The sequence below is a fragment of the Saccopteryx bilineata genome, chromosome 9 (assembly GCF_036850765.1).
Source record: "Saccopteryx bilineata isolate mSacBil1 chromosome 9, mSacBil1_pri_phased_curated, whole genome shotgun sequence".
NCBI lineage: Eukaryota > Metazoa > Chordata > Mammalia > Chiroptera > Emballonuridae > Saccopteryx > Saccopteryx bilineata.
In genome coordinates, this window is record NC_089498.1 from 19236068 (window position 1) to 19249711 (window position 13644).

Consider the following 13644-nt stretch of genomic DNA (forward strand, 5'->3'; position numbering starts at 1 on the left):
AACCTCAGTGTTCCAGGCCGTCACTTTTTTTTTTTTTTTTTTTTTTTTTCATTTTTCTGAAGCTGGAAACAGGGAGAGACAGTCAGACAGACTCCCGCATGCGCCCGACCGGGATCCACCCGGCACGCCCACCAGGGGGCGACGCTCTGCCCACCAGGGGGCGATGCTCTGCCCATCCTGGGCGTCGCCATGTTGCGACCCTCCTGGGTGTCGCCATATTGCGACCAGAGCCACTCTAGCGCCTGGGGCAGAGGCCACAGAGCCATCCCCAGCGCCCAGGCCATCTTTTGCTCCAATGGAGCCTTGGCTGCGGGAGGGGAAGAGAGAGACAGAGAGGAAGGCGCGGCGGAGGGGTGGAGAAGCAAATGGGCGCTTCTCCTATGTGCCCTGGCCGGGAATCGAACCCGGGTCCTCCGCACGCTAGGCCGACGCTCTACCGCTGAGCCAACCGGCCAGGGCCTATAGGCCGTCACTTTATCTACTGCACCACCACAGGCCATGTGACAAGTGACATTTTCATCAACAAATTAAATGGCAAATAGCGAGGGTGACTGCTATAGATTAAAAAGTATTAAGAAACTAATCAACTAATTTGAATGTGTAGACTGTGCTTGAATACAGATTCAACAGTCCTACTATAAAAGATACCTTTGAGGCAATTAGAGAAATTTGAACATAGACTTGACATTAGATGCCATTAAGTAATTATTATTGTTTTTGTTGGGTGTGTTTGTGCCATTGTGATTATGTATTTTCTAAAAATCTTATCTATATAAGATATATGCTGAAGTGTTTACAGAAGTCTTCTGATGTTTGAGATTTGCTTTAAAATGCTGTAATTCTGTACATGTGGTCAATGCACTGCTCATAATCCAAGGATTTGTCTAGGTGGTTTCAACTATAAGGGCTGATAAGATATGTTTTTAATCAAAGTTCAAAAGGATAGTAAAGGACCAATGACAATATTGTAGTGTTTTGTGCAGTGATACAACCTAGGATTATATAGTTTCCAGTCTGGGTTGGTATTTTAGCTTACAGTAGTGAAATAGGTAGTTCAAAGCCTCTCTTTGGTCAAGTTCAGGGACAAGTTCATTGATAAAGACCACTCTTCTGGTCCATTGTTTTGTACTTCTAAGGAAGGTGAGAATAAACCCACAGGTATCCAAGGCCCTTAGATTTCTTTGCTGCCCTTTCTGAGCCTTTCTATGACTCCAGTGAATAACTGAGCAGTGTATCTGGTTTTTTTAGGCCTTTGTTTCTTCTGAGTGTTGTTTGTGGTACTCCTAATAAGGTGTTTAATAGGATTCTTTTTGGCTTTTCTTTTTCTTTTTTGTCCATAGAGGTATTTTATTTGCATATATATAATACCTCTCTAGAAAAAGGATCCCAGATTTCTCCTCCTGTGTGTTTGTCTTGCTTCTTCATGGTCCATGATGCCCGCTGAGGTTGTCAGGACAATGACACCAAACTGATAGGATGGGAGCAGGACCTTTGTGTTGCACATCAAATCTGGGGTTGATCACTCTATGCGTGTTTAACCAGCCCGCAGGTTCACAATAATTTCCTCAGCTCTTTGATTATCGGTGATTTCCAATTTGCCAATGTAACCTTGCTTCATCATCACAGTTAGAAACCAGAATATACCTTTGGAGCATGGCCTAATAAAAACCTGGTGTGTGCCTCCCATTTTTGTTGATTCTGAGAGCATCAGCACAGCACATTCATGTACACCATCGTGGTGCTACAGAAAGATGGTGGAAAGAACTCTCTTGGCATTTTGCATAAAACATTTTTTCGCTTGCAAGGCCATAAGGAGCTTTAACCTGTCTTATACGTACCAACCATCAAATGCCAATGCAGCAGCCCATCCCCAAGTCACTGCGTCAACCCAAATCTCCAAATAGGAATGTTGGGGTGTTGAGTAGTCACCATCATTTGAGAACTCCTGTATCCTCTAGGGAGCTGTTCTGAAAGAGTTTGCCTTTAAAAATACATAAGGATCATAGTATTCATTATTTAGGCAAGAATTATTGATGGTAAATCTATGGGATTAAAGTTATTTGGTAAGCAAATCATCTCTCTTCAGATTATACATTAATTGCAAAGAGGGAGAAAAGTACCTTTACTGTGAAGAAGTTTGATGACCCCTCCATCCAAGTGAACATCAGTGAAAGGACGTTATATATCTGCCTCCTAATGAGCTGCACCAAGGACACGTCACCTTTGGGATATTCTTGCTCCTGCCCCCCAAATGCATAGTTTAATTTAATTATGGGGTAACAATCAAACCAACCCAAACTGAGGGGCTTTCTACAAAACAACCAACCTGCATATTTTAAAAGGAAGAAAAACTAAGAATCAGTTCCAAATTAGTGGGAACTAAAGGAACATGACAACTCAAGTGCTATGCATGATGCTGGATTGGGTCCTGAATCAGGGCAGAGATGCAATGTGGAACAGTTTTAGGAAAATTGACAATTTGAATATGTACCATATATTTATCAATCATATTTTATCAGTTATATTTTCTGAAATTGAAAACCAAATTGTTGGTTATGTAAGAGAATGCCTTTGTTCTTTGGAGATAACTCATAGAAGTATTTATGAGTAAAGGAACATCATGTCTGCACCTTATTCTCATGGTTCAACAAAGCAAGGCATTATGTATACGTATAACAGCTTTTGCATACAGCAAAATGGTAAAAGTGGGTGAATCTAGGCAAAGGATACATGCATAGTCATTATGCTTTTCTGGCAACTTCTATATAGGTATGATTTTTTTTTTTAATGTGGAAGTAAAAAATGTAGAGAAGTTGGAACTGATCAACAAAGAGAAGCTGTAGAGTTCGTCAGCTACATGCTATTTGCCGTTCCCATTCTAAGCCAGAGCTTGTGCCTTTTCAGGTATCGAATTTGGAGGGATGCTGCCAACTGGCTGGACATTAATCCGGAGACCGGTGCTATTTTCACTCGGGCTGAGATGGACAGAGAGCACTTTGAGCATGTGAAGAACAGCACGTACACGGCCCTCATTATAGCTACTGACAATGGTAAGGACACCCTTCCCTTTTGGCCTTTGCTGCCTCACCTAGCTTGCTTCCTGGATCCCTACCCTCCTTTTGGAGGCCTGAGTTCATTCTTTTTCTTTTAGTCTTGAACAGAAGCATTCTCATTGTCAAAAATGCAAATAATTTAGGTCAAGTAGGAGTTCCTTTTCACCACTCCCTCTATACCTGAACCCCTCTCCTTCCTCACAGCAGATGGGCTGCCTGGGGTGTAGATTCTAGGACAAAGCTCATACCTGTGTGACCTTGGACTTTCTACCTAATTTCTATATCCCTCAATTCTATTATCTGACAAAATAACAATATCCCATTAGAGTTCAATGAGTTAGTGTAAAAAGTGTCTAAACAGTGCCTGCTGCATAGTATGTGCTCCGTAAGGACTGTCATTATTTTTTTAAAATTTATTTTGCCTGACCAGTGGTGGTGCAGTGGAAAAGGTGTTGACCTGGGATGCTGAGGTCCTAGGTTCAAGCCCCAAAGCCACCGGCCTCCTCCCTTCCTTCTTCTCGCTCATCAGCGTCCCAGGTCCCATATGCTAGGTGCTGCCTCAGGATGCAAAAGAACGCAAACAGAAAGGTGTATGAACTTCCAAATCTATTTTGAAAACTTGGAGCTATTTTAAAAGGTTCAACCCTTGGATAATGACCTTAAAGCCATAGATGTTCATAAAAGGGAGAACTGGTGCGGGGCAATGAAGACTCCTTGGGTAGTAGAAATATAATGGATGGATAAAGATAGGTAAAGAAGAAGTAGAAGGGTGCCCTTGGTATGAAGAATAATTTGAACAGCTGTTATCAAAATGGGGAATAAGTATGTCAGAGACCTGCCCAACCCGGAGAGAAGATGTCCTGAAAATGGCAAGACAGGAGGCTCCTTGGGCAGGTGTCCCCTGAAGAGCCAGGACAAGCCTTGGGTTCGGTCTGATGGGAGGCACTCAGGATTCATCAGTGTCCCCAAGCTGTGGTATATATCCTGTGTACTTCCTCTTAGGTTCTCCAGTTGCTACTGGAACGGGAACCCTTCTCCTGATCTTGTCCGACGTGAATGATAACGCCCCCGTACCAGAACCTCGGAGTATGGACTTCTGCCAGAGGAATCCCCAGCCTCACATCATCAACATCATTGATCCAGATCTCCCCCCCAACACATCTCCCTTCACAGCAGAACTGACACATGGGGCAAGTGTCAACTGGACCATTGAGTACAACGACCAAGGTGGGAACTTGAGTCTTATTTCAGAAACTTGGCTCTGACTTGCGTGCTTCCCCTGCCCCCGCCTCACCTCCTTTTCTGCAATTTCCATCTCAATTTGCAGATGCCACCCCTTTTGTTTGGTGTTTGTTTCCTTGTCCCTGCTACATTTGAGGCATTCCATCAAATGTCCCTTTTCTTTGCTGAATGACCCTGTAGCATACAACCCAGTGATCTGCAACCCAAGCAGCTCTCTTTTCTTTACTCAGTTTTGGAATGTCTTTTTAATTCTTGACTAATCTTATTCTACAATAAACTTATTTTTGTTGCTTCCTCTAGAACGTGAATCTCTCATTTTGAAGCCAAGGAAAACCTTAGAGGTGGGTGAGCACAAAATAAACCTCAGGCTCGAAGATAACCAGAATAAAGACCAGGTGACCACCTTGGATGTGTACGTGTGTGACTGTGAAGGGGCCGTCACTGGCTGTAGGAAGAACATGGCTTATGCCGAAGCGGGATTGCAGCTTCCTGCCATTCTGGGGATTCTTGGAGGCATCCTTGCTTTGCTAAGTAAGTACAGCTGACAAGTGTACTTTTGCCTTCTAAAACAAGGGAGGTTTAGAGCATCTGAGACCTTGCTTCCTGGGATATGTCATCGGTTGGGCTCAACTGACCTCATAAAAATAAATAAATAAAATGGTGGAGGTTTAGCACTTGCTGAACATTTCAGAGGTCAGTGTTGGTCCCAGACTGGACTTCTTCTTTTTTATTTTTCTATAAAAAGTTTATTTATAAAGTCATAGAGGTAATAGAAGCGAGCCAGATGGTTGCATAGGCTCAGGAAACAAGTTATGGAGGCAGAAGAAGGGATTTTAGAGCTTGGGAGAGGGAAGCACAGAACATCGGGCCTCGTTAAAAGTAGAGGACAGGAAAGGCACAGGTGTGCTCCCAAAAGGAAGAGGGCTCTGAGACTGGACTTCTAAAATGGGGGAGGTTTTGCCTGACCTATGGTGGTGCAGTGTGTAGAGCGTCGACCTGGAATATTGATGTCACCAGTTCAAGCCTTGGGCTTGCCTGGTCAAGGCACATAAGATAGTCAATCAGTGAACAACTAAAGTGAAGCTACTTTAGTTGATACTTCTCCTCCCCCACCCCCTGTAAAATCAAATAAAATCTTAAAAAAAAAACCTTAGAGTGTGGGGGTGGAGTGTGGAGTTAACAGTGAGTATCAATGACTAAAAGGATGAAGGAGAAAAAGGTTGGAGAAAAGGAAAAATGTGGCAGTTTTTTCCATAGTCTTTAAACTTACATCACTTGAACCCACCTAGGGTTGACACAAATGCTTTTCCAGTTTCAAAAATGTAGCGATGACAAGTCAGTTAGAAAACCCTCAGTAGTTTAGGTCATGAATGCCTTTGCAGTCAGAGAGGAGGCTGTTAATTAAGTCTCAAGAAGGTGTGGTAGCAGAGAAAGGATGTCATGCTACAGGCATGGCAGAATCCAGGTAGGCAGAGGGGCATTCGTGAGGGTTCCCACCATAGGAAGGCACGGAGAGGAAGGCTTGACTGCACTCTGTAAGGCAGAGAGGAGGCCAATGTGGTTGGAGTTGAAGAAAGTTCTTAGAGAGAGCAGTTGGACCAATGCTGGGTTTTTTTTGGTTTTTTGTTTTTTTTGTATTTTTGGGGGGGTATTTTTCTGAAGCTGGAAACGGGGATAGACAGTCAGACAGACTCCCGCATGCACCCAACCAGGATCCACCTGGCTCGCCCACCAGGGGCGAGGCTCTGCCCACCAGGGGGCGATGCTCTGCCCCTCCGGGGCGTCGCTCTGTCGCGACCAGAGCCACTGGGGCAGAGGCCAAGGAGCCATCCCCAGCGCCCAGGCCATCTTTGCTCCAATGGAGCCTCAGCTGCGGGAGGGGAAGAGAGAGACAGAGAGGAAGGAGAGGGGGAGGAGTGGAGAAGCAGATGGGCGCTTCTCCTGTGTGCCCTGGCCGGGAATCGAACCCGGGACTTCTGCACGCCAGGCCGATGCTCTACCACTGAGCCAACCGGCCAGGGCCAATGCTGGGGCTTTTAATTTAGACTCGGCCCAGGCATTATTGATCTTGTCTGCTGCTGCTTCAACAGGTTCAAGAAGGGGTTATTTGAAAAAAAAAAAAAAGAAGGGGTTATTTTTTTACCTTTAAGAAATGTTTGCTGTATATCTGTTTGCTCCTGCCCCCCGCTGCCTGTGTCCTCTCAAATTGAGAAGGAAGACGAGCATTATTTAGAATGCCATGAGTCTTCTGGCTTTATTGCCACCATGGAATTAGCTGATTCACCTTCTTCTGTTGTTCTGGGCGTGGTAACACAAGACCTAGCAAATTATATTTGGATAGGCCAGTCTGCTTTGGGGAGAGTAGTTACTAATACTTTCATTCTCAGGAAAATATTAAAGATTGTCATTATATTTAAAATACTCTGTTAAAAAAAAATAAAAAAAAATAAAATAAAATAAAATACTCTGTTAGCATTGCCTAAATTTGCTGTGGGTATATCTCATTACACACAGGAGCTGAGAACAACATTGTGGAATGTTCAGATATGAATAAACAACATTTACAACAGAAGCAATGCCAAGATTCAGATTTCCAAGTTCTCTTTCCTTATGGGCAAACATAGAACTCACACTTCTAAAGAATGTTTAGAGAGGCCCCAGTGTGTGAAAATTTTCATGTAGTCCATCAGTATTTGATTGATTACTCTGTGCCAGGCTTTGTGTGAGACACTGGGGATACTGGAGTGTTGGTACAGCAGGGATGGGGCTTCCTGAAGTGATAGCAATACGCCATATTCTGATTACTTGTCTTTAAGTCACATGTAAGTAATGTTTCATAAGAAGCAACCTTTTGGAAACGATAACCTGCCTCTGGCTTTCACTGGATCTGAATTCTGTGTGGATGGGGGACTGCTTGCAGGTTACATTGTCTTCAGTGCTGAGACAGGTCTTGGCCCACCTAGCAAGCACTCCATATTCTTTTGTGTGTGTGTGACAGAGACAGAGAGAGAGAGAGACAGAGAGAGGGACAGACAGACAGGAAGGGAGAGAGATGAGAAGCATCAATTCTTTGTCACAGTTCCTTAGTTGTTCATCGATTGCTTTCTCATATGTGCCTTGACCAGGGAGGGGGGGCTACAGCAGAGCAAGTGACCCCTTGTTCAAGCCAGTGACCTTGGGCTTCAGGCCAGCAACCTTTGGGCTCAAGCCGGTGAGCCTGCACTCAAGCTCGATGAGCCTGTGCTCAAGCCAGCAACCTTGGGGTTTCAAATCTGGGCCCTCTGCGTCCCAGTCCTACACTCTATCCACTGTGTTGCCTGGTCAGACAAGTGCTCCATATTCTTGTTTATGAATCATGGCCAAGGGAGTTATGTTGCTTCTTCTGGATAAGGTCTTGGACTCTTTCTGATTTCAGAAACAATCAGTAGGTTGGGTACTTCTAAGAAACCATTCCCCCAGGTTTATATAACCTCCTGTTTCATTGCAGTAATGCTTCACTAGGGTGTCATATATAGGTATATGGGTATTTGGGCCACACAGCATCTATAAAGAAAACACACTGAATTATATATATTTTTTCATTTATATTAAATAGTTTAATATTTTTTCAAAATTAAATGTTAATTGTGTATATCTTAGAACCATCCCAAGATCAGATGAAAACCTTGGAAATTAAAAGTCTTTAAAGCTTACTTTCTTGACTTTATATTAAAAGAAGATAAGAAATATACCAGGTGATTTTTTTCAATAGTCTATGCCCCACCCTGATAACTGATTAACAATAATATGCATGTATCAATCACATTTAGGCTGGCCCAACTCTGCTCAAAGAACTTCAATGGCACCAACTCATTCAGAACCAAAGCCGAAGTATTCCAGTGGTCCACATGTCCTGGCTACCCCTCTGCCCTCCTCAGCACTTCTTTTCCACCACTCACCCTGCTACAGCCACGCTGACCTCCCCCTTCCTTAATCACACCAAGCGTGATCCTGCCTCATGGCCTTTGCCCATACCATTACCACTGCTCTTGAAAATAACTGATTGGTTTAAGATCCAGATAGGAATTCAAGATCATACTTGAATTCACATATAATTGTCCGTATGTTGTATTTGCATATGTTACCTTCGAGGGGGTGAGCATTACCACATGAGCTGTCTTAACAGCCATCTGCCTGGTATGCAAGGCAGTGGTGCTCTCTGACAGCTGCTGCTTAGGGCCTCCTTGACCTCTGACACTCATCACTGTCTCTCCTGCTTTACAGTCCTGATTCTGCTGCTTCTGCTGTTTGTTCGGAGGAGACGGGTGGTCAAAGAGCCCTTACTGCCCCCAGAAGATGACACCCGGGATAACGTTTATTACTATGATGAAGAAGGAGGTGGAGAAGAGGACCAGGTGGGTTTTTAAAACTGTGGTAAAAATCTTAATGGCAGCCTCATTATTTGGAAGAAGCAATGATTAGAAGGCAGACATTTGAAAAAGCCCTGTGTCACTTTGTATATTATTATTTTAAAGCTTTACCCAAGAACATAGACATTGTCACCGGCCATCATCATCAATGCAACCTTCTTTTTCCTTTATTGATTGCTTACTGTACTGTGAACAGAGGCATAGATCAGTTAAGCAGTTAGCCCAAAATCATAGGAAGCATCAGCACCAGGTAGTCTGACTTCAGAGCCTACTTTCCACATTGCTAGTCTCAGGACATGAACTTCATTCAAATGATCTTTGACCTGGAGCAACTAATCTGTCTTAATGTTTTGCTTCCATTGAGTTATTTTAACTATGCTAAATTGTTTTTTGCTTTCTGTAAATGTTAACTCTTTAGACTTTTTAAAAAATGTTTATTGTATTTATTTTAGAGAGAAAGGGAGAGAGGGACAGAGAGACAGGAACATCAATCTGCTCTTGTATGTGTCCTGACCAGGGATCGAACTGGCAACCTCTGTGCTTCAAGACGATGCTCTAACCAACCAAACTATCCGGCCAGGGCTTTTTAGGCTTTCTTTATTTTCCTAATTTGGAGATGGTCTTTACTTGCCTTATACCCTCAAGTTTTCCAGAGAAGTTTTGAAAGTTTGTATTTAGAAAGAGTAGCATAGGCCCTATCACAGAGTCCTGATAGGGTGGAAAGAGAGTGAATATTTGCTGAATAATAATCTAATAATCGGGTTAAATAAGGTACAACTGTCTTCATCTGTATCCATAAGAGTTCCTCACAATCCTTTTATGCTATATTTCCTTCCAATGCTGTTTTGGACACTCTTAGGTTGAAAACGATCATTTCAGATTCCGTTGATACATGATTGTGAATATCATACAGTTGGCACTTAAGGCATTATCCAGTACCAAGTCAAATCAAATAGAACCGTGTGGTTATGGCTGTTTCTGATTTACTCTTCGCTATGCTTTTACCCTTTTCTCCGAAGGACTTTGACCTGAGCCAGTTGCACAGGGGCCTGGATGCTCGGCCGGAAGTGACTCGCAATGATGTGGCTCCAACCCTCCTGAGCATGCCCCAGTACCGGCCCCGCCCTGCCAACCCTGATGAAATTGGAAACTTTATTGATGAAGTAAGTAAGCAAAGTGAAAAGCCAAGGCGCAACTCATCTCTAAATTTAAAAAGGAGCAGCTGTGTCAAAAGTGAAAGTCTAGATTCTGTCTTTTACCACATATTCATCTTGCATGATCCCCAAATCCTATTTTGTGTGTGTGTGTCTCATTGAGTTTTAAAACTAATCGCATTTTGATATGGTGAATTTGCAAAGTCCGTATGGCAAAATTACTTGAAAGGATTTAGTAGAACTAGAAATGAAACAAGAGATTCAAAGTAGAGCCAGTTTAGTTTCTTTAAGAGGTCTCTTTTCCCCTGCAACCCACTGATGATTTGTCAGTGTTAAATATGTATCACAAGTCTGTCTGAGGCCCAGCAAAATACCATTTGTATTTGTATGTCAGAAATGCATTCAGCTATAAATATCAGAAGCTTAAGCAGATAGAAGTAGATTTACCTCTTGCAATCGGAAGGCTGGGGTAAGCAGTTGAGGCTGGGACAGCAGCCTTTCCTAAACTTCCTGCAACATGGCACAAACATGTATGTCCTTTTTCTCCTGTTAGTTGTCTCATGATCACAAGATGGCTGCCATACTTCCAGACTGTGGGTCTCTATTCCAGTCGGGAAGAAGTAGGAAGGGCAGAGCAGAGGGCAAAAATCTTTCTTCTAGCTAGTTGTTGTGCAAGAAAGGTTCTCATCCTATATGTTAGTGGCCAGAACTGTACAAGATTGGTCCTATCTGCAAGGGAAGATGGGAAATGGGACATTAAATTAATTAGTGTAGGGTAAGATGAAAAAGAAGTGGTGGTGAGATAAACAACAAAAAAATAAGTTAATACAGGTATAGTCTAGCAGGATCTTTTTTCTTAACCATGTTACCTGATCACTTGCTCAGTTAATGGAATGATTTTTAGGGCTTCTCTGATGGTCCAGTGGCCTGTGGCAAGTCTTTGGTAGGGTCTAGCTTTGCTTTAGCCTCCTTTGGGAATTGTTGTCACCAAAGACTAAGCACAGCAGTGATGGAAGTGACCAAGCCACATCCATTCTAGCCACTGGATCTTAGAGGAAACTGGCAACAGGAAGGGCCACTTTCAACTATCCTTTTTAGATATATCTGGATTGAGGTTCTTTCCGCCATTCACATGTATTTGCATGTTATTACATCTGTTTGTAGGGGTGTGTATGTGTGTGTGTGTGTGTGTTTGTGTGGCAGAGACAGAGAGAGTCAGAGAGAGGGACAGATAGGGACAGATAGGAAGGGAGAGAGATGAGAAACATCAATTCTTTATAGAGGTTCCTTAGTTGTTCATTTTTTGCTTTCTCATATGTGCCTTGACCCAGGGGCTACAAGTAGACCGAGTGACCCCTTGCTTGAGTCAGCAACCTTGGGTCCAAGCTGGTGAGCTTTGCTCAAACCCAATGAGCCCGCACTTAAGCTGGCAACCTCGGGGTCTTGAACCTGGGTCCTCTGCATCCCAGTTTGACGCTCTGTCCAATGCACCACTGCCTGGTCAGGCTGATTGTAGCTTTTTAAAATTATTATTATTACAAAAAGAATATGGCTTGCTATTTTAAATATATATATATAAAGAAAAAAAATGTAGACTCTTTCTCAGTTCCTCTGTCTACTCACCAGAATGAACTGTTTGGTATTCATCCTTCTAGGCCTTTTGGGCTGAAATGCAGCCTGTGTGGATTGGTGTGACTGTCCTCATTGTTTTTAGCCTTTGTCCAGATTGGTTGGTGCTTCTACCTCCCTGCCTGCATATAATTACCATTTGGTTTAGGGGGAAATATTCTGCATATTCCCCCATGACTTTCTTTTCATTAATAACACATCCTGTCCATTTTCCATGACAGTCCGTATAAATGTCCCTTGTTGGTGTTGATTGCTCCTGGTGCTCTACAGGGTGGTAGCTTAGTCATGCGGTCCAGTTTGTTTGAGGCACCAAGAGAAGGCAACTGTGTAAGATGATAGGTGTGTGGTTCCTTTTACTGAAAGATCTTGTTGTCTTTTTTCTCCTTTAGAACCTGAAGGCTGCTGATAGTGACCCCACCGCTCCCCCTTACGACTCTCTGCTCGTGTTTGATTACGAAGGAAGTGGTTCCGAAGCTGCTAGTCTGAGCTCCCTGAACTCCTCGGAGTCAGACCAAGACCAGGACTATGACTACCTGAATGAATGGGGCAATCGCTTCAAGAAGCTGGCAGATATGTACGGAGGTGGCGAGGATGACTAGGGGACCCAGGACAGATGCAGAGAAAGATGGGCCCCAATACTCGTGTGATGGGAAATGTAGGAATAATTTTTCTGGTGGTCCTTCAGCTCCCTTCACTTGAGATGAATTTCTGAGGGAGAGTGACTGTGATCAGTGATGCAGTTAGGGTAGTTATAATTTCCACTTTATAGGTCTGATCTGTGTGTTAGAATGATTTTGACTTACTCCTTGAATCCTTTCATCTTCTTTATCACTCTTTGTAAGCTTGCAACTTGCAAATTTTCTTAAGGGCTTTGTCTCATCTTTATAAGGAAGGGGAGGCATCAACTGCCCTATTATTTTGTATATATATATAAAATTTATTTTTAACTTGTGTACTTTTTTTTTATCCTGTCACTGCACTGGTGTCCCATGTTCCAATATTCTCTAGTATTTCTTTTGAATTTACATATTGCCCCAAACAGGAGTTCTCTGAGGCAGAAACTGTTGGGCTCTGTTAGGGCAAGAGGCTGTGTCTTAGTCTCGCTACATTGTGACTGGGTATTGTATACTCTTAAGACCTTTAACAGTTTTCTTTTTCATCTCCTGAGTATACAACTTGAAATGGACATCCATCCATTTACTTGTTCTGATTGAGAATGCTTGTTATGCGAATGTCATTATGGGGGACTGTGGCTCCAAACAAGGAGCCTGGATCAGAAAAGGTGATGAGCTTTCAGGTGCCACTTAATTTTAATGTTTATCACTAGAACAAAAGAGTGATAAATGTTGAGACTCAGAACAGTGCCTAAAGTGTTGCAGCCAAAGAGAGAAGATGGCTTGTCATAGCAGATGCAAAGCATGAAAGGGGGCTTGGAGATGGCAGGAGCGACACTGTCCCTGAGCCTGGCAATTTAGCAAACTGAGGCTGAGAATGATCGAGGTGGCTCTACCTCTAGTCCTGAAAATTCTGGAAAAATGAAGAACTTCAACATGTGCTTCCGACCAAGATCTTGGTACCGTGGTTTGTACCCAAGGCCCAGGATCCCCAGCTACTTGCCTTTGCTGATATTCATTCACAGAGAATACTGATCTGGACACATTTGCCCCAAATTCCAAGAACACTAAGAATATTGGAAAATCTAATTTTTTTCTTAGGAGCAGGGGAGGTGGGAGTAAGAAGAACCTCAATTTGGATGTTCTTTTAGTTGAAAGGTGACCATCAAGACACCTCTGACAACCACAGAAGTTCATCTAAATTGCTTTACTGTCTGTCAACTGTTTTTCAAAGGAAAAAAATCATCCCCGCAACCACTTCTTGGAATTGTCTTGATTTTTTCAGCCATTTACTCTAATGTGGTTCTGTGTAGACTGCCACTATAGTTTTGAGTGTATATGTGTGTGGGTGCTGATAATTTCTTTTTTCTTTGGGGGGTGGAAAAGGAAAACAATTCAAGCTGGTAAACATGTTCCTAAATACTCATTTTTATAAATTTTATTAAAGAATTTTGTTAAACCATTGTCAAACTGGTTTTATTTGATTATATCATAATTCCAGGCAAGACAAATGATAAATGGGCTTAGTCTAAATAAGGAGAAA

The 13644-nt window shown here is 42.8% G+C and overlaps 1 protein-coding gene across 1 annotated transcript in view; it reads left to right on the top strand.

Moving 5' to 3' along the window:
* CDH1 (cadherin 1) overlaps nucleotides 1-13565 on the top strand; it is a 99380-nt gene extending 85815 nt beyond the window's left edge. The window contains exons 11-16 of the mRNA XM_066243182.1: nucleotides 2905-3050; nucleotides 4056-4280; nucleotides 4596-4826; nucleotides 8559-8689; nucleotides 9724-9867; nucleotides 11877-13565. Coding sequence (XP_066099279.1) covers nucleotides 2905-3050; nucleotides 4056-4280; nucleotides 4596-4826; nucleotides 8559-8689; nucleotides 9724-9867; nucleotides 11877-12086 — 1087 coding nt within the window. The 3' untranslated portion in view covers nucleotides 12087-13565. The remainder of the gene's footprint in view (nucleotides 1-2904; nucleotides 3051-4055; nucleotides 4281-4595; nucleotides 4827-8558; nucleotides 8690-9723; nucleotides 9868-11876) is intronic.
* The last annotated feature ends 79 nt before the right edge of the window (nucleotides 13566-13644 follow it).